Consider the following 22,328-nt stretch of genomic DNA (forward strand, 5'->3'; position numbering starts at 1 on the left):
AAAAAATCAATAAACATATCGTCAGGTGAAGATTTTAAAAAATCATTTTTAAAGAAAAGATATTAGTCCTATTCAGAAGATTTAGGATGAATCAGAATAAATACAAAGATATGTGTTTTAGAAAATGTTTAGTGTGTGTATAATTTTTAAAGCTTCTTTAGCTTAACTGACTTTGGTTAATCATATTCTGACTCTGCATCAAGCAAAAGATTTTAATTATAGTTAAAAATATGCTAAGATACACTGCTTCAATTATCAGTATGACACATTTGGACTCTGAAAGTCTGAATTTGACACACTTTCAAAGTTAAAAACAAATAAGCACAATAAAATAAAATTCAAACTTCTTTCTCCAAGTTTCCCTCCCACTATGGCCCTTTCGCAAAGCTGGACGCACTTTCCCTTGCCTACTCTCCTACACCTCTGGCTTTGCTCAGCGTCTGCCATTACCCTAAATTTAGGCCGCCCCTCAGTCTCTCCTTTACAAAATCCACCTGGACCTCATGGTTCAACTACTACTTCCTCCTTGAAGCTGACCCTCTTCTTCCTACCTGGAGATATCTTTCCTTCCTCCAAAACCCCAACATCTGTACCTCTCATCCCTTTTAACTCACATTAAAGCTCCTATAACAGAACCTCTATATCCCATATTTGATAGTAAACTTCTTAAAAATGGTATCAATCATAAAATACAGCCTATAGCTTTACCCAGCTGGTGCTCAATAAACACCATTAAGAACAAAGTAATTCAAGGACTGCCACAAAAGCCATTTTGTTGACATTCTCACAGTAAGTTCTAAATTTAGCTTACCACAGTATCTGGAGATAAATGCTGTCAGCATAATTGAAAACTGGAGCTGCCAAAGACGCTGCCACCAAGATTAACTGGACTGCTGTGTTTACCTTAAAAAAAAGTCATAAATGAAGAGTGTCAACCAGATCCTGTTTCAGGCTCACAAGGTAGCATAACACAACATACCCACATCATGTTTGATGTTCTAATATTCCTGCCAAAGAAGCTGGCATGCACACAATAGGGTGAACTTTACTAACTGGCCCATCTTCCTGCACAGCTGCTTTTTACAGTGAAAAGAAGGGCAACTGTCAGAAACTACCACTATCTTGAATTTCCATAGCAATTCAATATGTTGCAAAGTTCTTTGCCCTTTTTTTTCAGCCCATTAAAACATCCCTGTGAATACGGAAATAATTTCCCAGATGAAAAGTAATGAAATTAGTTAAGTGACTTGCCTATACTCATAGCAGATTACAGACCCAAACCTAGAACCCAGATTTCCTGGCACTTGATTCAATGCTAGCACTTGCCTACCTGTCAAAGACTGGAATGCATTCATTTCCATGAGAGGCTCTCTGGAGGAAATGAGCTTCCCACACTAAAAGACAGCATGGAGGACAAAGGGAGAAAACAACCACAAAGACACTGGCAACTCCCTCTACTCATCCTGAGAAGTGTTCTGGGGACGAGGGGGTGAAGTATTAATCAGTGTGTGATGTGCCTAGAGAAGCACTTATGTTCTATCATCCATTCTAACAGCTGATTTATAAGAATTCTACTTCATTTTAAAAATAAATCATAAAAATTGCCTGGAGAACTTCTTGCAAGACCAAGGATTTGAGGTATTTGTCCCTCCATTTCTTTAAGCCACTTTCTATCTGTATCAAATTGCTGTATATGATATAAATATAAGTCACCTGAATTACTCCACCCCAGGGAGTCCCTAGTTTACAAGTAATCACCCCTCTGTCCCAAAGATGAGTGACTTCCCTAACCTGTTAAACCTTCATTACAAAGGACAGGACACAAGAATGATTAGAACAAACTTATCAAAGTTAATAGAAAAAAAGTGCCTTGAGAACCAGTAATACTGTCCTCTCTGTGTGCAAAGACTGGCACAGTTATCATCATGAAGTGGGCTCAGGAAAACAGGATGGACAACTAAGAATAGCAGTTGATTATTAAACTCTGAATAAAACTTTTTCTATCCCTTTGCATGCATCAATTGATCTTGAAAAGGAAAGGACATTATTATTTGTTGTTTTCACCACAGGGAGGTGAATAGTGAAACCAGAAAGGAACCTTTATAATCTCTTTGTGTCTACCCTCCCTAAATGATGGCACTTTATCTCCTCTTAAATTCTCAGACCACCAACTAAAAACACAACACATATACTAGAGATCCAAAAAGCTTTGAGGCCCTGACCAGTGTGACTCAGTTGGTTGGGCATCATCCTGCAAAGCACAAGGTCACCAGTTTGATGCCCAGTCAGGGCACATGCCTTTATGTACATTTGTGGCTGCAGGTTCGGTCCTATTTGGAGCGCATGCAAGAGGCAACCAGTAGATGCTTCTCTCTCACACTGATGTTTCTCTCCCTCTCTTTCTCCCTCCATCCCCCTATCTCTAAAGACAAATAAATAAAATCTTAAAAAAAAGACAAGCAAAAAAACCCAAAAAGCTTTGAGGACAAAGAAAACTGGGTTAATGGCCCCATTCTCTACCCACTGAAGTCACTGTATTTAAATTTGTCTCATTTTCAGCTGCTCCAGACTGAGATTAGTATTCACTATTACAAGCTTAAAGGGATGCTGTTTGTCTCTTACCTTGCTAATGAAGGTTGGTTTTAACCTAGCAGTGGCATAGCAAGGATTGAAATACTTAGAAAGTGTTCGCTGGTAGAGGACAAAAAAGATAAAATTTACTCAATTTAGCATTCAATTTAAAACATTTTGTTATTATATGTAGGTAACAGCTACTGAGTGTTTACCACATGCCTGGCAATATGCTAGATAAGCCCTTTATCTGCACCTTCTATTTCCTAAATGAGCATCATCTACATTCTTTATAAATTATATACATGTTACTGAAACAGATTTTTTAAATTTATAATTTATTTGTCAATTCCTATAAAATTCTATCACAATAACTATCATAAAGTCTGCCTCATACCTCTCTCTACAAAATAAACTCAATAAATCTCCCTTATCTTTTTCTTTTATAGACTGAAAAACACTTGGACTGGGAGCCAAAAGATGAGGTCATTATGGTATACTTACATGCTCAAATATTTGTAAAACCAATAAACAAATATGCAAATAAACCATTCCATGCTCATACAGCTGTGACTTAAAAATAACAGTTCTAGATGATCCATAGTAGTGGCTCAAGTAGACAGCAAAAAGGGCGCAGTTATGCAAAACACTCCTCCTAAGAGTTTGGATGGGGCTAGCTGATCTGAGATTTATGCACTAACAACTGAAAGATTTTGGACTTACAACAAAAACACGCCTGTTTTACATGGACTATTCATGTATTCACTGAATAATTACCATAGCAAGATGACAGTTAATGTGTGCTTTTAAAAACATTCTTGGTAAATTTTTTTTTTTAAAACTGCCATAAATTATCCCTGTAAAGTGAAACTCAGTATACAACAGAGTGTTTCTTTTTTTGCCTGAAGTTCTAAGTAATAATAAAAGAATATTTTCTTTGAAACAAACTCACCGGTGTCGGAAGAGTTCGATATCTGACATAAAAAACAGCAGCAATCAACATTACATCTCTTGAAATTATCATATAAGTAAGTGGAACTGAAAAACAAATATAACAATTTTGATTGGGACTTTTAAAATTATTGATATTACACATACAACAAAGCCTCATTCAGCCTTACCATAAACTGGTGTTTCTCATAAGTAAAAATTCTCATTTTTCATAAACACCTACTGAAGGTTTAGGATCTTAATAGTGTGAACCATTGATTTTTATATTCTTTAACCTGCACTCAAAACAAAGTGAAGAGACTATGGTTTTCAAAGTCAATATCTACATTTCAGAATGTTGATCTTCTACGCCTATTATTTTTTTCTTGCACATGTTTTCAGCTAAAGTTGGTTATCAGTATCAGCTCTACTCCACTTCTCTTTTGTAATTTCTCAGCTTTATTAGTTCAGGGAAAAAAAGATCACTATGCTCACTATAATTACATAGAATAAAATGGTAAAGAGGCTGGAAAGGCTGTCAGGACTCAAAACCATTCTGGCGTCTTAGGGACCTCTGATTGCTTGCTTCTGCATTCTGGACAACTTTACAAACAGTAAAATGTGCCATATGTACCACTTGTGGAGAAACAAAAGATTTTCATCCTTGTCTGGCCAGTTCCTACTCTGGCAATTTTAATTTCTTCCTCCTGCCACTTTCATTCAATGAATTCTAATTAAGCATGAATTCAAGTTGTCAATACTTTCTCCTTATTCCTAAGATTCTACAGCATGACCCAAGTCAGAGCCAGCAGATGGGTATTTTAGATGAACACTCAAGGAACCCCTCCTACTCTTTTGCTGAATGAGAATGAGAGGGCAGAGGACTTATTTCAATTTACACATTTCTGTGCTGTAAGAAGTCTTAACCATGAATATGTATCATTTTTATAAGAAAAAAATTCTTTAAAAAAGGAAAAAAATTCCAAAGCTAAAATTCAGTTCCAGATGTTTCAATTACTAAAATTAAAGGATCATGTACATCCCTCTTTCATGATACTTTCAAATAGCTCTTTTGTGAATTACTTTTGAGGCTATACTTATGGTCCTTTCTAGTTCTGACATTCTGTTGATTCCACAACTTGAGAAAAATTTCACTAATTACAGATTTAAAATTTAAATCTCTGCTGGTCATAGCTATGATATGTGTTTATCCTTGGTCTAGTACTGGATGACAAGACTATTCCAAACAGAATATGGTTATCCATGCAAGTCATGGCATTTGGAGCACACAGAAGACACAGCTATATGATCCAAGTAACAAAAGGCAGCCTTTCATGATTTTTAGGGGCATTTTTGTGCCTGTAAACAGACTTTTTATGGCAATCATTAGCTAGCAACACCTAATAGCAATCAGATTTTAAAATGCAGCAAATTCATGCAAATTACATATGGTAAATCTCCTAAATATAACTTCAGAAGAAAATAAACACCTATTAATGTATTTCATCACCGTCGGAAAAAAAAGAATGTGACTTAACCCTAAATAAGAGGTTTCTGCAGAAGAGGAGATGGAACGATTCAATACACTGAAAAAACTCAAGTCCCACTTCTATTAACTACCAAAATTACCATTATTGAGCATTGTTTTAATATTTCATACATGTCATTTAATCTATATAACTACATAAAATAGGGATCATTATCCCCATTTTACAAATATGGAAATAACCCTCAGGTGGATTATATAACCTGGCCAAAGTCTGACCAGTTAAGTTAGTACAGCCAGGAGTGGCTCCTAGGTCTACGGAATTCACAGCCTGTGCTCAGAGCAGTGCATTAGGTGTCAACCCAGCAGTGTGACTAACAATTAGCATCTCTGGACTCAATTTACCACCCGTACCAGTCTGGTGGAGGAAAGGACTGTTAGCAACACCAAGGGTTCCCCAAGCTAACTATGCATCATACAATCACCCTGGGGAGCTTCATAAAAAGCACAGAGGAAAGCTCCCTGGGATCCACATGCACAGCCAGGCTGGGACCCTGCTGCACTAGGTGATCTCTAAGGTCTCTGCCAGCTCACAGTATTTATGCAGGCTCTTACTTTAGTTCTCTGGGCAATTTTGTCCAGTTCCCTGGCTTCCGAGTCTGCTAAGTGATCCTGCTTTCTCTCCCAGCCTTCACTTCCCTTTTCTTCCTGGGCTAAAACAGCTTTCATGTTGCCTATCAGAGGCATGGTAGTGTGGGTAAGAGGGTGTAAAATCTGTCAGGGAATTGTTCCAAAGCTTCCCTCTCTAGCTGCTCACTCGGTCTGAAATATAGTTAACGTCTGCAACAAGGAAGTGCATCATGGACAAATTTTATTAGCATTAAAGGGATATAATAAAGTTAAGTCACTTGTACATGATAAAAGTGTCCATTATCAACATCATAGGTTATTACATTGAAAATAATAAATTTAACAACAGATTATTCTAGAAATTTACTTAAACCAGCAATGAGAAGCTGCTACAGCGTAAAACCAGAAATAATATAATGATATGACAAGGAAACACTACTTGGTAAATGTGGCAGAATACACATAAACAAGTAGAAATTAACTCAGATTCACATCCTACACTGTCATAAATGTAACAAATCAAAGAATTTGTTTTTATCCTTCTCTCCTCTTCCAGAGAAAGTACAAGAAAGGCAGATTTATTTATTATCCTGGCTGAGGAAGAAAGCAAATTTCTTACTCTAGAAGAAGCAAAGAAGCAGTGCAAAAGGAAGATAAGAGACTGCATATATGCATCTCTCTCCAAAACCTTTCTAAAATGACAGTAATGGAAGGGTGTAAAGTCACAAAGAATGGTTAGAGGGGACAATTTTCAAGTTTTAACTAAGTTTACTAGCAGTAACTACCTTACTAGAGTGGGGAGAGCTGCAACCTAAGTGACTCACAAATGGGTGCTCTCAAGGAGCAGGCACTGAGCCCGGCTCTGGCGCCCTACCGAACACCGTTCTGCCTGGTCTCTCTGTCAGAGCTGCGAGTCCCTGAAGCTAAGAGTGGTTTTTACAATTTTAAGTGGTGGTGGTGGTGGTGGGAATCCAAAAGACTACTATTTCATGATACATGAAGATGATATGAAATTCAATTTCTAGTGTCCATAAGCAAAGTTTTACTGAAACACTGCCACACTCATTAATGTATTTTCTATGCAGAGCTTAATGGTTACAACAAAGACCACATGGCTCACAAAAGCCTCAAATATTACTATCTGGCCCTTTACAGAAAGTTTACCAATCCTTGTTTCATTAAGTGAAAATGAACATACTGAAAACTGAGACTCCCACCCCCAGCTTTCTCCCACAGCTTAGCTTCTAAAACACTGGATGCAAGAGGTTTTCTCTACAAAATAGACCTAAAAGTACTGGGAATTCAGTCATGGCTGGTCCCTGCCTTTCACCCTAGAGAAAAACACACTACCCAACAAATTCTACCAATGCCCAGAGAGAGCTCAATTAACACTGTATGCCTCCCTAAAATATAAGTAAGCAGCCAAGGCTCACCAGACATCTCAGAAAGTGTCCATCACAAAAGAGAGACCAAAACAAACAGAAAAAGAAAAGTCATTTGAAAGCAACAGATACAATATGGGGGAAGTCAATTTAAAAAAACCCTTAAAAATAAAAATACATACATGTGCCACTTAAAGACAGGCTCTGGAAAATGCATTGTTAGGTGATATCATTGTTGTACAAATGTCAAGTACACTAACACAAACCTAGATGATACAGCCGACTACATACAAACCTGTACAGCATGCTGTCACACAAAGCAACACAAGGTTAAATTATCCACAAGAGAATGATGCAATTAAGAGATGCATTAAGCACAAGATGTGTGACGTTGCTGCCAGTGCTACCTGGCATACTGTTTTACAGCAAACGTTTCTTTTTTTGTAAATCCTCACCCAAGGATATGTTTTAATGATTTTAGAGAGAGAGAGAGAGAGAGAGAGAGAGAGAGAGAGAGAGAGAGAGGGAGAGAGGGACAAAGAAAGAACTATCAATATGAAAGAAAAACACTGATGGATTGCCTCCCATATGTGCTGGATCGGGGACTGAATCTGCAACCTAACTATGTGCCCTGAACAGGGATCAAACCTGCAACCTTTTGGTGCACAGGATGATGCTCCAATCAACTGAACAACCCAGCAGGGTTAAATTTTTCTTTTTAATAAGTAGAAAGAGTATGATCTAAAATAACAATAAAAATATAGAACAGTAAATACATAAACCAGTAACATAATTATTTTTATCAAGCATTATGCATTGTACATAATTTTATGTGCTCCTCTTATATATGACAGGCAGCACAGTAAGTAGGCTTACACCAGCATCACCACAAACACACGAGTAATGTATTGCTCGATGACATTAACAATGGCTTCAACATCACTAGGTGATAGAAATTTTTGGCCATTATAATCTTATGGGGCCACTGTCATACAAGTGATTGACAAAAACACTGTTATGCAGAGCATGACTACATAAGTACATGGGTAGAATAGACAGGTCAATAGAAGACATCCTGAATGATATTTATCTATGGAATTTTTTAAAATACAGGTTTTCTAAAAAGAACATAAAACAAGAGCTCTTGAAAATTAAAATGTCAATGACATGATTATCAAAGACATAATATAATACAATTTTCAGAACTAGAGTATGAGTTTTCAGACTGAAGGGGACTACTTAACATCCAGCAATGAAAGACTCACACTAAATTTAAGTAGGATCTAGAGCATATACTCTGTAAAATTGCAGGACTACAAGGATAATGAAAAATTCCTGGGACTGAGCTTCCATTAATATCTGACCAGATAATTCAAAACAATCCTCCTGCTAAGACAACTAAAGAACATTAAAAAAAAAATCTTGAAAGCAAAAAGCTTACAAGATGCTAAGAAAGTGTCAGGCTAATGTCTGTTAAAAGAGTGAGAACTCAAAAATATATATATAAGCCTAGACACTCAAAGCCATCATCCCTGCTCCCAGGAAGTAAGACACAAAGCTGAATGGAATTTCTGGTAGCCTCATAGAGCCTGGGAGACAGCAGTCAGAGCCCAGAACCCTGAATGTTGGGATCTGATAAATCAACTTCTGGCTTTGAGCTGGACTCTGAAGGACTCCCCACAGGATTGAGAGAGGAGACGGTATTAAGGCCTTACAAGATCGTCTCATCACCTGACGATCCAGGTGGTCTCAGCTTCCTAGGGTTCCCAAACACCTAGTAGAGCTGAAGAAAGTATCCTCTCTGAAGACTGATGCCATCTTCCTAGACATAAAAATATTCCTCCAAATTATTTTTCAAACATTAATACAATGTCTGAACAGTAAAAATCAACCAAAGGCACAAAGGCACACAAAATACCATAAATAAGAATCAATAGAAACAACAAATGAAAGAGGCCCTCCCTGGAAAGATATGAGTTTAGAATTATAAGAGTCTAGGAAACAACTAAATTTATTATGTTCAAAGGGATATAAAAACAAAGATTTCAGTAGAGAACTGAAAACTAGAAAAGATAATTAGTAAGTTTGAAGAATAAAGTAGAAATTCTGTAACTGAAAAATACAATAAAAGAAATAAGCTTGGCACAGCTGCAGAGAAAACTAGTGAAATGAACAAGCAAGTGCATTAGAAAGCATCCAAAATGCAGCGCAGAAAGATAAAATCAGAGAATATACAGAAAAGAGGCTAAGACACTTAAAAGATACTGTGAGATGGTCTGACATAGGTACACTGCAGTCCGAAAAGAAAAGAAAAATAGGCAATAGCATTATCTAAAGAGTATGGCTTAACATTTTCCAGAATTGATTAATGATATCAATCCACAGATCAAAAAGCAAGAGATCCCAAGCAATATAAATAAAAAGAAACTCATACTCAGAAACACTGTGTAATTATAGAAAATCAAAGACAGAGAAGAAATCTTAAAAGCATTCAAAGTAAAAAGATGTCTTTCAAAAAAGATACAGATTGACAGCGTTCTTATTACCAACAACAGCAATGAGAAAACAACTGAGTATTAAATGTGCTGAAAGAAAATAACTACCAACCCAGAACTGTATACTCAGCAAGAATATCCTTCAAGAATAAAAGCAAAATCAGACAGAAAAAGACAAATACTACATGGTACTACTTATATGTGGAAACTAAAATAATGAACTCATAGAGACAATAACAGTATTTGCCAGAGGCTGAAGGGTAGGAGGAACAGGGTAGAAATGGGTCAAACTTTCAGTTTTAAGTTGAGTAAGGTCTAATAATGTACAACATGGTGATTATAATAAAATAAATAGAATAAACAAGAGATTCACTTAAAATAAGAATCAGGAGACTATTAAGGAAGGGGGACCTATACACATCTTGTGCTTCAGTTCTCAGAACTGCCAGGAAATTGCTAAACCTGTTGCTAAAGTCAGGCAAGACAAAGCAATAAACATCCTGGAATAACAACTGCCAAATGGACGCACATGAACTTTTACCTCTTTCCTTGTAGTTTTTGCGTATTGGAACTAACCAATCCCTGCTAAACTACCCAGGATCTTCCACTTGTATGAAAGAATTACATTTTGTGGGTTTTGCCTTTATAAACCCTGCCTTTTTTTGCTGTCTCCAGGGTGTAGCTTGGGTTGCTACCTGGATATGTGTCTTTAAGATGCCAAATAAACTCTATTTGTTTTACAGTCTCAAATATTTATTGATTAACAATGACTATTGTTAATAACACTTTATTATTATTACTGAAATTCTCTAAGAGTAGAACATAAATTTTCTCACAAAAAAGACAAAATAAAAATATTTTCAGAGAAAAAAATATAATAATGTATCACCAGTAGACCTGTATAAAAAGAATTTCTAAAGATATAGTTTAGACAAAAGTAAAATAATTCCAGATGGAAGGTCTGAGATACGTCCAACAATATAAACCAAAAAAGTGAACATAAGGATGAATCTAAATGAACACTGATTTTAAAAACAATAGTATCACTTGGATTTAAGAAACATATGAAATAAAAAGTATGACAACAATAACCTACATCAAAATTACAACTAAAATATAGATCCATCACTCACAACCATCAGAAATCAAGTTGAATGGAAGTTTGACAACTATGTAATTAAAGAAACCACACCCATCCACATGTGGTGGATAAAAATCCAGGAGGGATATCTCGGGAGCGAAGAGTCCCAGCTCCCTATGAGGCCCCCCAGCCCAGGGTTCCAGTGCCAAGAAGATAAGTCCCCACAACTTCTGGCTGCAAAAACCACTGGGGACTAAGTCAGTGGAAAAAACTGCCGGAGCCCCAAGCAGTTCCTTGTAAAGAACCCACACATGGACTCACCTACTCAGACTCACTCCCTCTGAGCTCCAGCAGCGGGGTAGCAGCTTGAAAGGCACCAGTACACAGGGAGAAACTAAAGTGTCTGCCATCTAGATGAGCAGAGGCCATTGTCTCTTTTCTAAACCCTCCCCTACAGAGCCAGCAAGCCAGTGCAATACGTGAGACTCCATCAAACTGCATAACACTGTTTGACCTGCCTTGGAGATCTCCAGAGACTGTCCCACACAATTCATGAGCCCACACAAACTGTTAACTGTGACTTTTCCATTTGAATGGCTGGTCTTGGCTCATGCTTCAAAACTTCCTAAATCCTATCAAACAAGCAACAGCTGACCTCAGGGGGCCCCAGGCCAGGCACTAGCAGCAGCCATCCTAGTTTTACATCTTGACTTCACCTGGGAATTTCCAAGTCCAGTACAAGTAGCAGCCATCTCAGATTGATTTATAGCTCAGGAAGGTGGCCCCAGGCAAAACACCAGTGGGGCCTGAACTTGGCCTTCACCACTGGGGAAACCCCAGAGCCAGTGCACCCGGTGGACAGTTACAGACCACATTCGGAGCACCACCACCCTGCCCCTGCACAGCTGATCCTCCATCACAGAGGAGGGAGGTTGGTGGTAAGTGGTCAGAGACACTCCTTGCAACTGACTAGCCTGGGTAAATCCCTCCCATTGATCTGCCAACAGCAACCAAGACTCACCTGTAAGAGGAGGGTGTACTCGGCCCACACAAAGGGCACACCTCAAGTCACCTCAAGTACCCAGCTTGGGTGATAGGGGAGGCTGTGCCACTGGACCCAACTGGACTCCTATTACATCAGGCCACACTACCAAGACACAGAGTCAAAGCAGCTCTACCTAATACATAGAAACAAACACAGGGAGGCTTACAAAACAAGGAGACAAAGAAACACGGCCCAAAAGAAAGAACATATTGAAACTCCAGAAACAGAACAGAATGAAATAGAGATAAGCAATCTATCAGATGCAAAGTTTAAAACACTGGTTATAAAGATGCTCAAGGAACTTAGAGAGGCCCTCAACAACATAAAAATAAATAAATAAATACAGTCAGAAACAAAGAAGACAATACATGATATAAAGAGCAATTTACAGGGAAACAACAGTAGAGTGGATGAAGCCAAGATTCAAATCAACAATAAGGAACATAAAGAAGCAAAAAACAACCAATCAGAACAAGAAGAAAAAAGAATCCAAAAAAAAGAGGAGAGTGTAAGCAGCCTCTGGGACAACTTCAAGAGGTCAACATTCACATCACAGGGGTTCCAGGAGAAGAGAAAGAGCAAGAAATTGGAAATCTATTTGAAAAAACAATGAAAGAAAATTTCGCCAGTTTCTTGAAGGAAATAGACATGCAAGTCCAGGAAGCACAGAGTTCCAAACAAGATGGATGCAGAGGCCCAATCCAAGACACATTATAATTAAAATTAAATATAAAGAGAGAATCTTAAAAGCAGCAAGAGAAAAGAAGTTAATTACCTACAGGGGAGTTCCCATAAGACTGCCAGTTGACTTCTCAAAAGAAACTGCAGGGTAGAAGGGATTGGCAAGAAATATTCAAAGTCATGGAAAGCAGGCACCCACAGCCAGGACTGCTCTAACCAGCAAATATATGACTTAGAATTGAAGCGCAGATAAAGAGCTTACCAGGCAAGAAGAAACTAAAGGAGTTCATCATCACCAAACCATTATTACATGAAATGTTAAAGGGACTTATTTAAGAAAAAGAAGATCAAAACTATGAACAATAAAGTGGTAAAACACCCAAATCTATCAACAATTAAATCTAAAAATCAAACTAAGCAAACAAGAAGAGAGAGAATCATGGATATGGAGAGCATTTTGATGGTTGCCAGATTGGGGGGGGGGGAGGTAGGAATGGGTGAAGAAATGAGATTAAGAAGTACAACTTCCAGCCAAGATGGAGGCATAGGTATACATGCTGCATCTCCCTTCACAACTAAAAAGGAATATATCTACCTCAAAACTATAAAAAAAAACAACCAGAAGTTCCAGAAAATCAAACTGAAGGAAAGTCCAACAAAGAAATAAAGAGGAAATATCCAGACAGGTAGAAGGGGTGGAGCCAGGGCAGGGAGGACACAGTGTAGCAGCATAGGTGATGGCAGTGTTTGGGGCTCGCCAGTGGAAAGTGCAGTCACACATAAAAGTCGGAAAAGAAACCTGAGGAACTATCCCAGCCCCAGACTAGACCTGGCAGCTTATGGTTCCAGCGCTGGGGGAAAATAAAGCCATATTGCTTCTGACTGTGAAAACTAGTGGGGGTTGGGGTGGCAGAAGAAACTGCTCATCCCTCAGCAAAGTCTGTTTAGTGGAAAAGGGGCGAGTGCTGAGCAAGTGGCACTGTTCCCTCTCGGCCCTCTCCCCCACATACAGCGCCACAGCATGGTGAAATAGGTCACCCCCGCACTGATGAATACCTAAGACTCTGTCCCTTACAAGGTAACAGGTGAGGCAGCTCTACATAAGACACAGAGGCAAACACAAAAGGCTATCAAGTTGAGGAGACAGAGACGTATGGCCCAAAGGAGGGAGCAGATCAAGGTTCCAGCGATGAAGAGAGAGCCAACCTAACAGATGAAGAGTTCAAAACACTGGTGATGAAGATGCTCACAGACTTGACAGACAAGATTAAGTACAACAGGGAAGAAATTAAGGCTATGTTAAGTGAAATGAAGGAAAATCCACATGAAACCAGTGGAGAAGGGAAGGAAACCAGGGTTCAAATCAATGATTTAGAATGTAAGGAAGAAATAAGCAGTCAACCAGTACAGAATGAGGAAACAAGAACTGAAAAAAACAAAGAGACATTTAGGAACCTCCAGGACAACTGTAAATGCACCAACATCCAAACCATAGGGGAGCCAGAAGAAGAGGAAGAGCAAGAAATTGAAAGCTTATGTGAGAAAATAATGAAGGAAAACTCCCCAAATTTGGCAAAGGAAATAGACATACAAGTCCAGGAAGCACAGAGTCCCAAACAAGCTAGACCCAAAAAGGACCACAGCAAGACACATCATAATTAAAATACCACATGTTAAAGATAGAGAATCTTAAAAGCAGCAAGAGAAAAGAAGAGAGGTATTACAAAGGGGTGCCTATAAGACTATAAGCTGATTTTTCAAAAGGAATTTTGCAAGCAAGAAGGGACTGGCAAGAAGTATTGAAAGTGATTAAAAGCAAGGACCTACAACCAGGATTACTCTATCCAGCAAAGCTACCATTTAGAATGGAAGGGCAGATAAAGTGCTTCCCCGACAAGGTAAAGCTAAAGGAGTTCATCATCACAAAGCCATTATTACATGAAATGTTAAAGGGTCTTATTTAAGAAAAAGACCAAAACTATGAACCCTAAAATGACAACAAATTCACAACTATCAACAAATCTAAAGAATAAAAACAAAAATTAAGCAAACAACCAGAATAGGAACAGAATCATAGGTAGGGGGATCATTTACAGGGTTATCAGCTGGGAGGGGGAAAGGGGAGAAAGGGGGAAATGGTGCAGGGATTAAGAAGCATAATTGGTAGGCTCAAAATAGACATGGGGATGTTAAGAATAGTATAGGAAAGGGTGAAGCCAAAGAACTTATAGGCATGACCCATGGACACGAACCAAGCGGGTGGGATTGCTGGCGGGGGGTTGGGGAGGGCGATAACTGGGTGGAGGGGAGCAAAGGGAAAAGAAATTGGGACAACAGTAACAGCATAATCAATAAAATATACTTTAAAAAAAAGTACGGATGTAGTTACAGAATAGCTACGTGACTATAAAGTACAGTATAGGGAATGGAGTAGCCAAAGAACATATACACATGACCCATGGACATGAACAATGGTGGAAGGATTGCCTGAGGGAGTGTGGGGTGCTGGGTGGAGGGGTGTGGGCAACCACTCCTTGTAGTTTAAGGAATTGTAGACCCGGCCTGAGCATGGTGAGCCGCCAGCTTTCTGGCCGAGCTTGCCTCTAAGTCTCAACATAAGGCTGCGTGCGGAACATGACTGACAACCACTCAGAGGGTCACCATGGGAATTAGATCAAAGAGCGCTCATTATGCTCATTATGCTTTAGAACTTGCTCTGCTTTCCTTATCAGTAATGTAACATAAACAATCTCTAGCAAGGAGTGTATGAAACCCTGCACCTGGTCCAAATGTTTTATAGACTTGACTCTAATCAGTCAGTGTGACTCCTGAATTAGTGTATGTTATCTGTTACTGTCAAACAACTGAATACAATAGACAATTTATGAATTTTAGCCTTATATCTCTCACGTGTATTCTCCTCAATAAAAGCCATGAGGAATGAAGGTTTGGCTGCTGGTCTCCACTAGAGAGGCAGTCACCTTCCTTCCCCCAGACATAATAAAGTATCCTGGGTAAAAGTTTGTTCCGCCGTGGTTACGAAGCCTCTGCTGGACATAGCAACTTCCAACTGAGCCTAGGGTGTGTGTGGCACCTCCACCATAGAGGGGGGGAAATCAAGACAACTGTAATAGCATAATCAATATAATATAATTAAAAAATAAAACAATAACCTAATTTGACAAAGGAATAAATAGAATTAAAGTATTTAAGGCCCTTCCAGTGCCCAGAATGAGTATCAAGTTTGATAAACTTTGAAAATGTAAGGATGAATGTTATAATTGAGAATAACTAAATGGAAACAGAGTGTAAAACTTTCTAACTGGTACAGGGTAAATATAATTATACAAAAAATATACAAATGTTGGACAGAACATATAGGTTGAATACATACACATAAAATAAAATGGAAGATTGCTACACAAATACTAGTACTCACAATAAAAGGACTAAATGATCCAGATAAAAGATAAAATATTGTTAGCCTAGATCAAATAAAACCTATCTCTATATGTTATTTACAAAACATATCTAACACATAAAGATATGAAAAAGGTTTTGGAAGTAAAAGATTTATCTATTATGCAAACACTGAGCTAAAGTAGTTACTGTAGCTATGCATACTAATATTTGACAAGAGACTTTAACTTTAAGGCAAAAATCTTTACTAGAGATATAGATGATCACTTCCAAGTAAAACATTCAATTCACGTAAAAGACATAACAATTCTAATTTATATATACTTAAGGACAAAAAGCAAACATCAGAATATGAAGAAATAAAATGGACACACAGGAAACTAATCTATTCTTTCAGTAACTGATGAACATGTAGACCAAAAGGAAAAAGTCAGTAAAAAAAATAGATTTAAACATTGGGATTAAAATCGACCAAATGGATATATTGGGTTGGCCAAAAAGTTAATTTGCTTTTTTCCATAAGATGGCTCTAGAAGCACTTAGCTCTTTAACTGCTTTCTAAACAATTTTTTTTTAGATTGTACTATGACACCTGTCATATCACTGTGCATTTAAACCAAAACCTTACCAAAACTGAATTTTTTGAGCCATTTTAATATTGAAGATGGAAGACAATTTGCAACGTTTTCAGCATATTATGCTTTAGTTCAAGAAAGGTAAAAATCAACTGAAATGCAAAAAAAGATTTGTGCAGTGTGTAGAGAAGATGCTGTGACTGATCGAATGTATCAAAAGTGGTTTGTGAAGTTTCATGCTGGAGATTTCTTGCTAGACGATGCTCTCTGATCAGGTAGACCAGCTGAAGTAGATAGCAATCAAACCAAGACATTAATTGAGATCAACATTATACTATGCAGGAGAGAGCCAACATATTCAAAATATCCAAATCAATCAAATTACTGATGAAAACGAAAAATGTGTCTTTTATTTTACAGGAAACACTAAACGGACTTTATGGCCAACCCAATATATAGGACATCATACCTAACTAGTGCAGAACACACATTCATTTGAAGAACGCTTAAAATGTATATAAAATTTGACTGTACACTGGCACTGAAGGTCTAAAATCACAGAGCCTGGTTCTCTGAATACAAGGTAATTATGCTGGAAATCAATAACAAAACGATAGAGAAAATTCCACAAATTAAGAAATGCATTTTTATTAACCACATAGGTCAAAGAAACAATCATAATGAAAATACAGTATTTTGAACTCAATAATGACATAAATACCTATATCAACATATGAGATGCAGTAAAAGGGGTATTTGGAGAAAAATATATAACCTTAAATGCAACCTTTAGAAAAGAAAAACTGAAAAAGAATGAGCTAACTGTCCATCTACAGCTGTACTGCTCAATACAACAGCCATTAGCCACATGTGAAGATAAAGCACATAAAATGTGACAAGTCTGAATTTAGAGATGCTATTAAGTACAAGCTACACATTGGCTTTTGAAGGTGTAGTATCAAAAAAAAAATCAGTAATACTTTTGTACTGAGTACATTAAAATAATATTTTTGATCTATGGGTAAAAAATGTTATTAAAATTATTACCTGTATTTTTTGTTTTTAATATAGAAACTAAAGAAAAAATTAATTACACATATATTATTTCTACTAGACTGAATTGATCTAAAGAATTTAGAAAAAGCAATGAAAACCAAAGGGAAAAGGAGAAAGAAAAGTTGGTTCTTTGAAGATTTATGGTAAATTTCTAAAATGTAGCTGAAATGGACCATTTCCTAGAAAAACATCACAACTCACAACTTACAAAAGGCATAAGATGAACCAGAAAACCTGAATCAGCCTAAAATGACTTAAGGAAGAAAAAAAATCACCTATTATAAAATTCTTTAAAAAAAAAGAAAAAAAAAAACAACCAAAACTCCAGGCCTCAATGTCTTCAACAAGTTTTACCAAACATTTAGAGAAAGAATAACTGCAATCTCCAAGAATGAAAAAAAAAGGAAACTCCTTAACTCACTTTATGAGACTGGTATAAACTTGAGGCTAAAACCTAACAAGGACGTCTGGAAAAAAGAATCCTAAGCCAATCTCAACAATCTAGATATGGCATCATCAACAAAATTATCAGCAAACCAAATCCAGTATTTTCTTCTTAATGGGGCACAACCAAGTTAGATTTATGCCAGGAATTTCAGGTTGGTCTAACATTAGAATAAAAAGAATGTAATTTAATTCACCAAACATTAACAGCTTAAAGAGGGGAAAAAAAAAAAAACCAAAGACTGTCATAATACATGGACAAAAAATGAATTTGATAAAACTCAATATTCAATTGTAATAAAAACCCTTCAGCTAACTCCCAATAGAAGTCAACTTCCTTAACCTGAAAAAGGGTATCTACAAAACACTACAGGAAATGTCATATTTAACAGTGAAATGTTGAAAGCTTTCCTTTGAGATAAGGAATAAGACCCAGGCACCACTCCTATTCAACACTGTACTGTGCAGTAGAGTAAAGCGAGTAAAAGAACTGGAAAAGAAGGAATATACTGTCATTAATTACAGACAATACAAAACTGAGGATACAGAAAATCCAAGACTTTATTTACATTTATATCATCAGATTTAGAGTTTAGCAAGTTTTACCAGACATAAAAATCAACATTAGAAATAGAACTGATTTTCATCTATCAACAAGCAGTTATTAGAAAATTAAATATTAAAAAAAGCTACCATTTATAAAAGCATCAAGAATGATCAAGTACCTAGAAATAAATACAATAAAAAGTATCTATTACCTCTCTAGAGAAAACTAACATTTTGACATTTTTAAAAGCCCCAAATAGAGCAGACCTAAAAGCATTTTCTGAGGAATTTTTAAAAAACTGATTCTAAAATTTACACACAAATGGAAAGGGGTAAGAATACCAAAAGTAGAAGGACTTGCTCTACCAGATATCAAGACTTTTAGCAAAAGTTATTATTAAGAATGGTACTGGTGCAAAAATAGACAAGTCAATGGGGAAATACCTAGACAATCCAGAAACGAACCCAAGTTCATATGGACATTGAAGTGAGTCTGGAGAAAGTACACACTTTTCAATAAAAGGTCCTGGGATAATTGGGTATCCATAAAAACAAAATTAATTTTTAAGAGACAATTTTTTTTAAACATCAACTAGGAAAATGTAAAAAAGACTATTAAAAGCTTTCCAATACAAAAGATAATTACATGTAAAGGAAATTAGAATGGCATGAGACTTCTCAACAGCAAGATGAAATCTGGAAGTGTACAGAACAGGGTCTTCAAAACCTAGTGAGCTCCCCAGGTTGTGACTTAAGTTTGCAGTGCCATGGCTGAACCCACCAAGGTCAGAACTGTTGGTAAATATGGGACCTATTATGACCCTGTCAGGAAAATGGCGAAGAAAACTGAGATCAGCCAACACACCAAGTACACTTGCTCATTGTCTGGCAAAACCAAGATGAGATGAGCTGTGGGGATCTGGCACCGTGGTGCCTGCACCTACACTACCTCTTCTGTCATCACAGTAAAGTCTTCAGTCAGAAGACTTGAGGAATTAAAAGACCAGTAGAAGCTCCACAATTGAAATCTTGCTAGCCTGTAATTAATGAGTTACTTTATGTAACAACCACCAAAAAAAAAAAAAAAAAAAAAAAAAAACGAGTGAAAATAATCTGCAGTCAAAAATTATGGCCAGTTCAAAACTCAATCAAGTAGGAAGAGTACAATAAATAACATTTTAGGTGTCTTACATTGAAGACATTTTAGAGCTCTAAAAATGTGGCTGCCACACTGCATCCTTGCACAGGAAACTGGTGGGTGCCCCCCACTAGAAGGAAGACCTTTACAAGGAAGCCATGGGAGCCTAGAGAAACAGACTCAACACAGAAGAGAGAAAACGGAAATACCCAGAATGATAGTGAAGGAAAGTCTCAGCTTGGAAAACAACCTACACCAATTATTTAGGTAAAGCTCACAGCAACATTATCTATAACGCCCAAACCTGGAAACATTGCTATGTTTAATAGGGAAATATGTGGCTAATCTTTTCAAAATTAAAAAAAAAAAAACCCTCTAAAAAATGGGAGGCACAAAAGTATACAAGATCATTTCAATTTTGAATAATGTCAACAGCCCTGGTCAGTGTGGATCAGTTGGTTGGGTGTCATCCCACAAACTGAAAGGTATCAGTTTGATTCTGGGTCAGGGCACATGCCTGGGTAGTGGGCTGGTCCCAGCTGGGGTGCGGGCAAGAGGCAACCGATAGATGTTTCTCTCACACATCAAGTGTTTTTCTCCCTCTCTTTCTTCCTCCCCTCCTCTCTCTAAAAATAAATAAAAACTTTTAACAAACAATAACAGTGTCAACAGAATGCTCCTTAGTTCTTATTTCCCCACAAATTATTTGTATTTATTAGACTGAGACTACTCCTGCCCCTTTAACACCATCAAACCTATACTAACACAATTCTGACTTTCAAAGAAGCACATAAATATAAACATTAGTTCAATTCATCTTTTAATTTGGCATGGGAATTAAAAGCCGGAAGATAGAGAGGGGGAAAAAAGTCTAGACCAAGGATTCTACAGTAGGCTGAAACTTCTTCCTCTCAAATGCCAATAATACATGCTATTTATTGAGGTACCATGCAGCGGCTTCTTTGTTCTCAGATTCTATTTTGAACTCTTGCAAGGGAAGTAAAAAATGAACAATCAGAAAAGCACATGCAAAATGCAAAACAAAAGATCATAAAATTTTGTTAGAAAGAATATTCTGATAATGTAATATACAAACTAATATGCATGATTCGAAATTGCATAATAGTGTCTAAGCAATAATAATGTGAAAAATCAGATATCTACAGGGTTTCAGAGTTCTCATTTACTACAATTAAATTTTACTTGGAAAAACTTTAAAATTGCTTTTAAAAAGCTAGTCACTAAGAATATATAACAGTTTCAAAACATTCTAGAGTAATATGAACTGGCACTGTGAAATAATATTTGCTCCATTTTAACTTTAAGCAATCTTATTAAACGAATTCTACTAGTATAATAAGAACATAAATTCTAAAGTAAAATGAATAGCTTTACAAGCCAAACAGTTCAATAGTTTAAAATTAGGAAAACAGTTTAAAGTTGAAAAATATATTCTTGGAACAAAAATCCTAAGAGAAATCCTAAGCTGACTTCTGTAATTCTTCCCTATACTATAAGAGAGTACACATGGCCCTGGCCCGTATGGCTCAGTTGGTTGGAGCATTGTCCCCTAAACCGAAAGGCTGTGGGTTCAATTTCTGGTCCAGGCACACGCCTGGGTTGCAGGTTCTGCCCCCAGCCAGGATGTATATGAGCCAACCCATTGCTCTCACTCTCTCTCTTTCTCTCTCTCTCCCTCCCTTCCCCTCTAAGTAAGTCCTCAGGTGAGGATTTAAAAAAAAAAAAAAAAAAAGTACGCATGACAGCATTCTTACCTGGAATAAGATCTGCATAGGTCAAGCTAATATATAAGATACTGATAAGTATTTTATCAGCAAGTGGATCAAGAGCACTTCCCAAAGCTGATTTTTGACTGGCCCAGTTTCGAGCAATAAATCCATCCAACTGAAAATAGAAGTTTTTTTTTTAAGTAAATGTCATAATAGGTACAGAGTAGATATCTTGAAGAGATACCAGAATAGCAACTATATTTTTATAAAATCTCTTCTGTTTCTTACCCCCAAATCTTCTCATTCTTTCACTAGCATACAGTTAGCTTTTAAATTACCAACTGGTCGGAAAATAATTTCACTTTTCTAAGGTACTTTTCTTTCTCAAAGCCATCCAGTATTTCTCAATGTTTTCACAATGCCGCTTTGTGGGATAAACCCAGACACAAATTTAGAAATGTAGAAATCCCCCAAAAACATACAGAAAGCATGACTGACACAGCATGGACAAGAAGGCCCCCTCTTGAGCCTTGGGCTGAAGCTGCTTTTACTTGCAAGGACTTCCCTTTAACTGTGAGACTCATTCTTACCTACTTTTCTATAATATCAACTAACTCCTTCAGTTTTAATTCTTTTCATTTTTGTTTTTTGTTTATTTACGCAACTATTAATTCTACACCTGGCTGCATTTGCATGACCTACATTTGAATAAAAAACTCAGTCCTCTATGCCTGGCCTACTTAAAATTTTTGTTATGAAAATTACTTATTCACTATTCTTGCAAACAAATTATATTTTAAGCAGAGGTCATACCTGATTGCCAGTGGGCCAAATGTGGCCTGCAGGCTGGTTTCGTATGACCTGCGCAAAGCTCTTAAAAATAGAAATTAGTTGCCAATATTTAAATATTCAAAGTCTTACAACAAAGATTTCGATCTCCAGGCCCACCCTGGGGCCACAGAATGAACTGAAACCAAGTATCACCTATCCCCACTAAACAAGGCAGATATTTTCTGGTTTTCCAAGTCCCTACTTGGCTTTTACTCACTTTAACTTTAAACTTCAAAAATATTTGAATTTTCTAGCCCTATTTCCAAGGAGAAAAATCAAATTAATTT

At 37.0% G+C, this 22,328-nt stretch overlaps 1 protein-coding gene and 1 pseudogene across 1 annotated transcript in view; one reads left to right on the forward strand and one right to left on the reverse strand.

The window, feature by feature from the left end:
• The window catches only part of CRLS1 (cardiolipin synthase 1), a 31,171-nt gene that overhangs the window by 1,466 nt on the left and 7,377 nt on the right, over positions 1–22,328 (reverse strand). The window contains exons 3-6 of the mRNA XM_090286066.1: positions 21,256–21,385; positions 3,524–3,609; positions 2,623–2,691; positions 812–903 (exon numbers count right to left, since the gene is read on the reverse strand). Coding sequence (XP_090142192.1) covers positions 812–903; positions 2,623–2,691; positions 3,524–3,609; positions 21,256–21,385 — 377 coding nt within the window. The remainder of the gene's footprint in view (positions 1–811; positions 904–2,622; positions 2,692–3,523; positions 3,610–21,255; positions 21,386–22,328) is intronic.
• LOC150003257 (large ribosomal subunit protein eL43 pseudogene) lies at positions 19,110–19,352 on the forward strand (annotated as a pseudogene).

Source organism: Furipterus horrens, unplaced genomic scaffold, assembly GCF_987537825.1.
Source record: "Furipterus horrens unplaced genomic scaffold, mFurHor1.1.pri manual_scaffold_8, whole genome shotgun sequence".
NCBI classification, from domain to species: Eukaryota; Metazoa; Chordata; class Mammalia; order Chiroptera; family Furipteridae; genus Furipterus; species Furipterus horrens.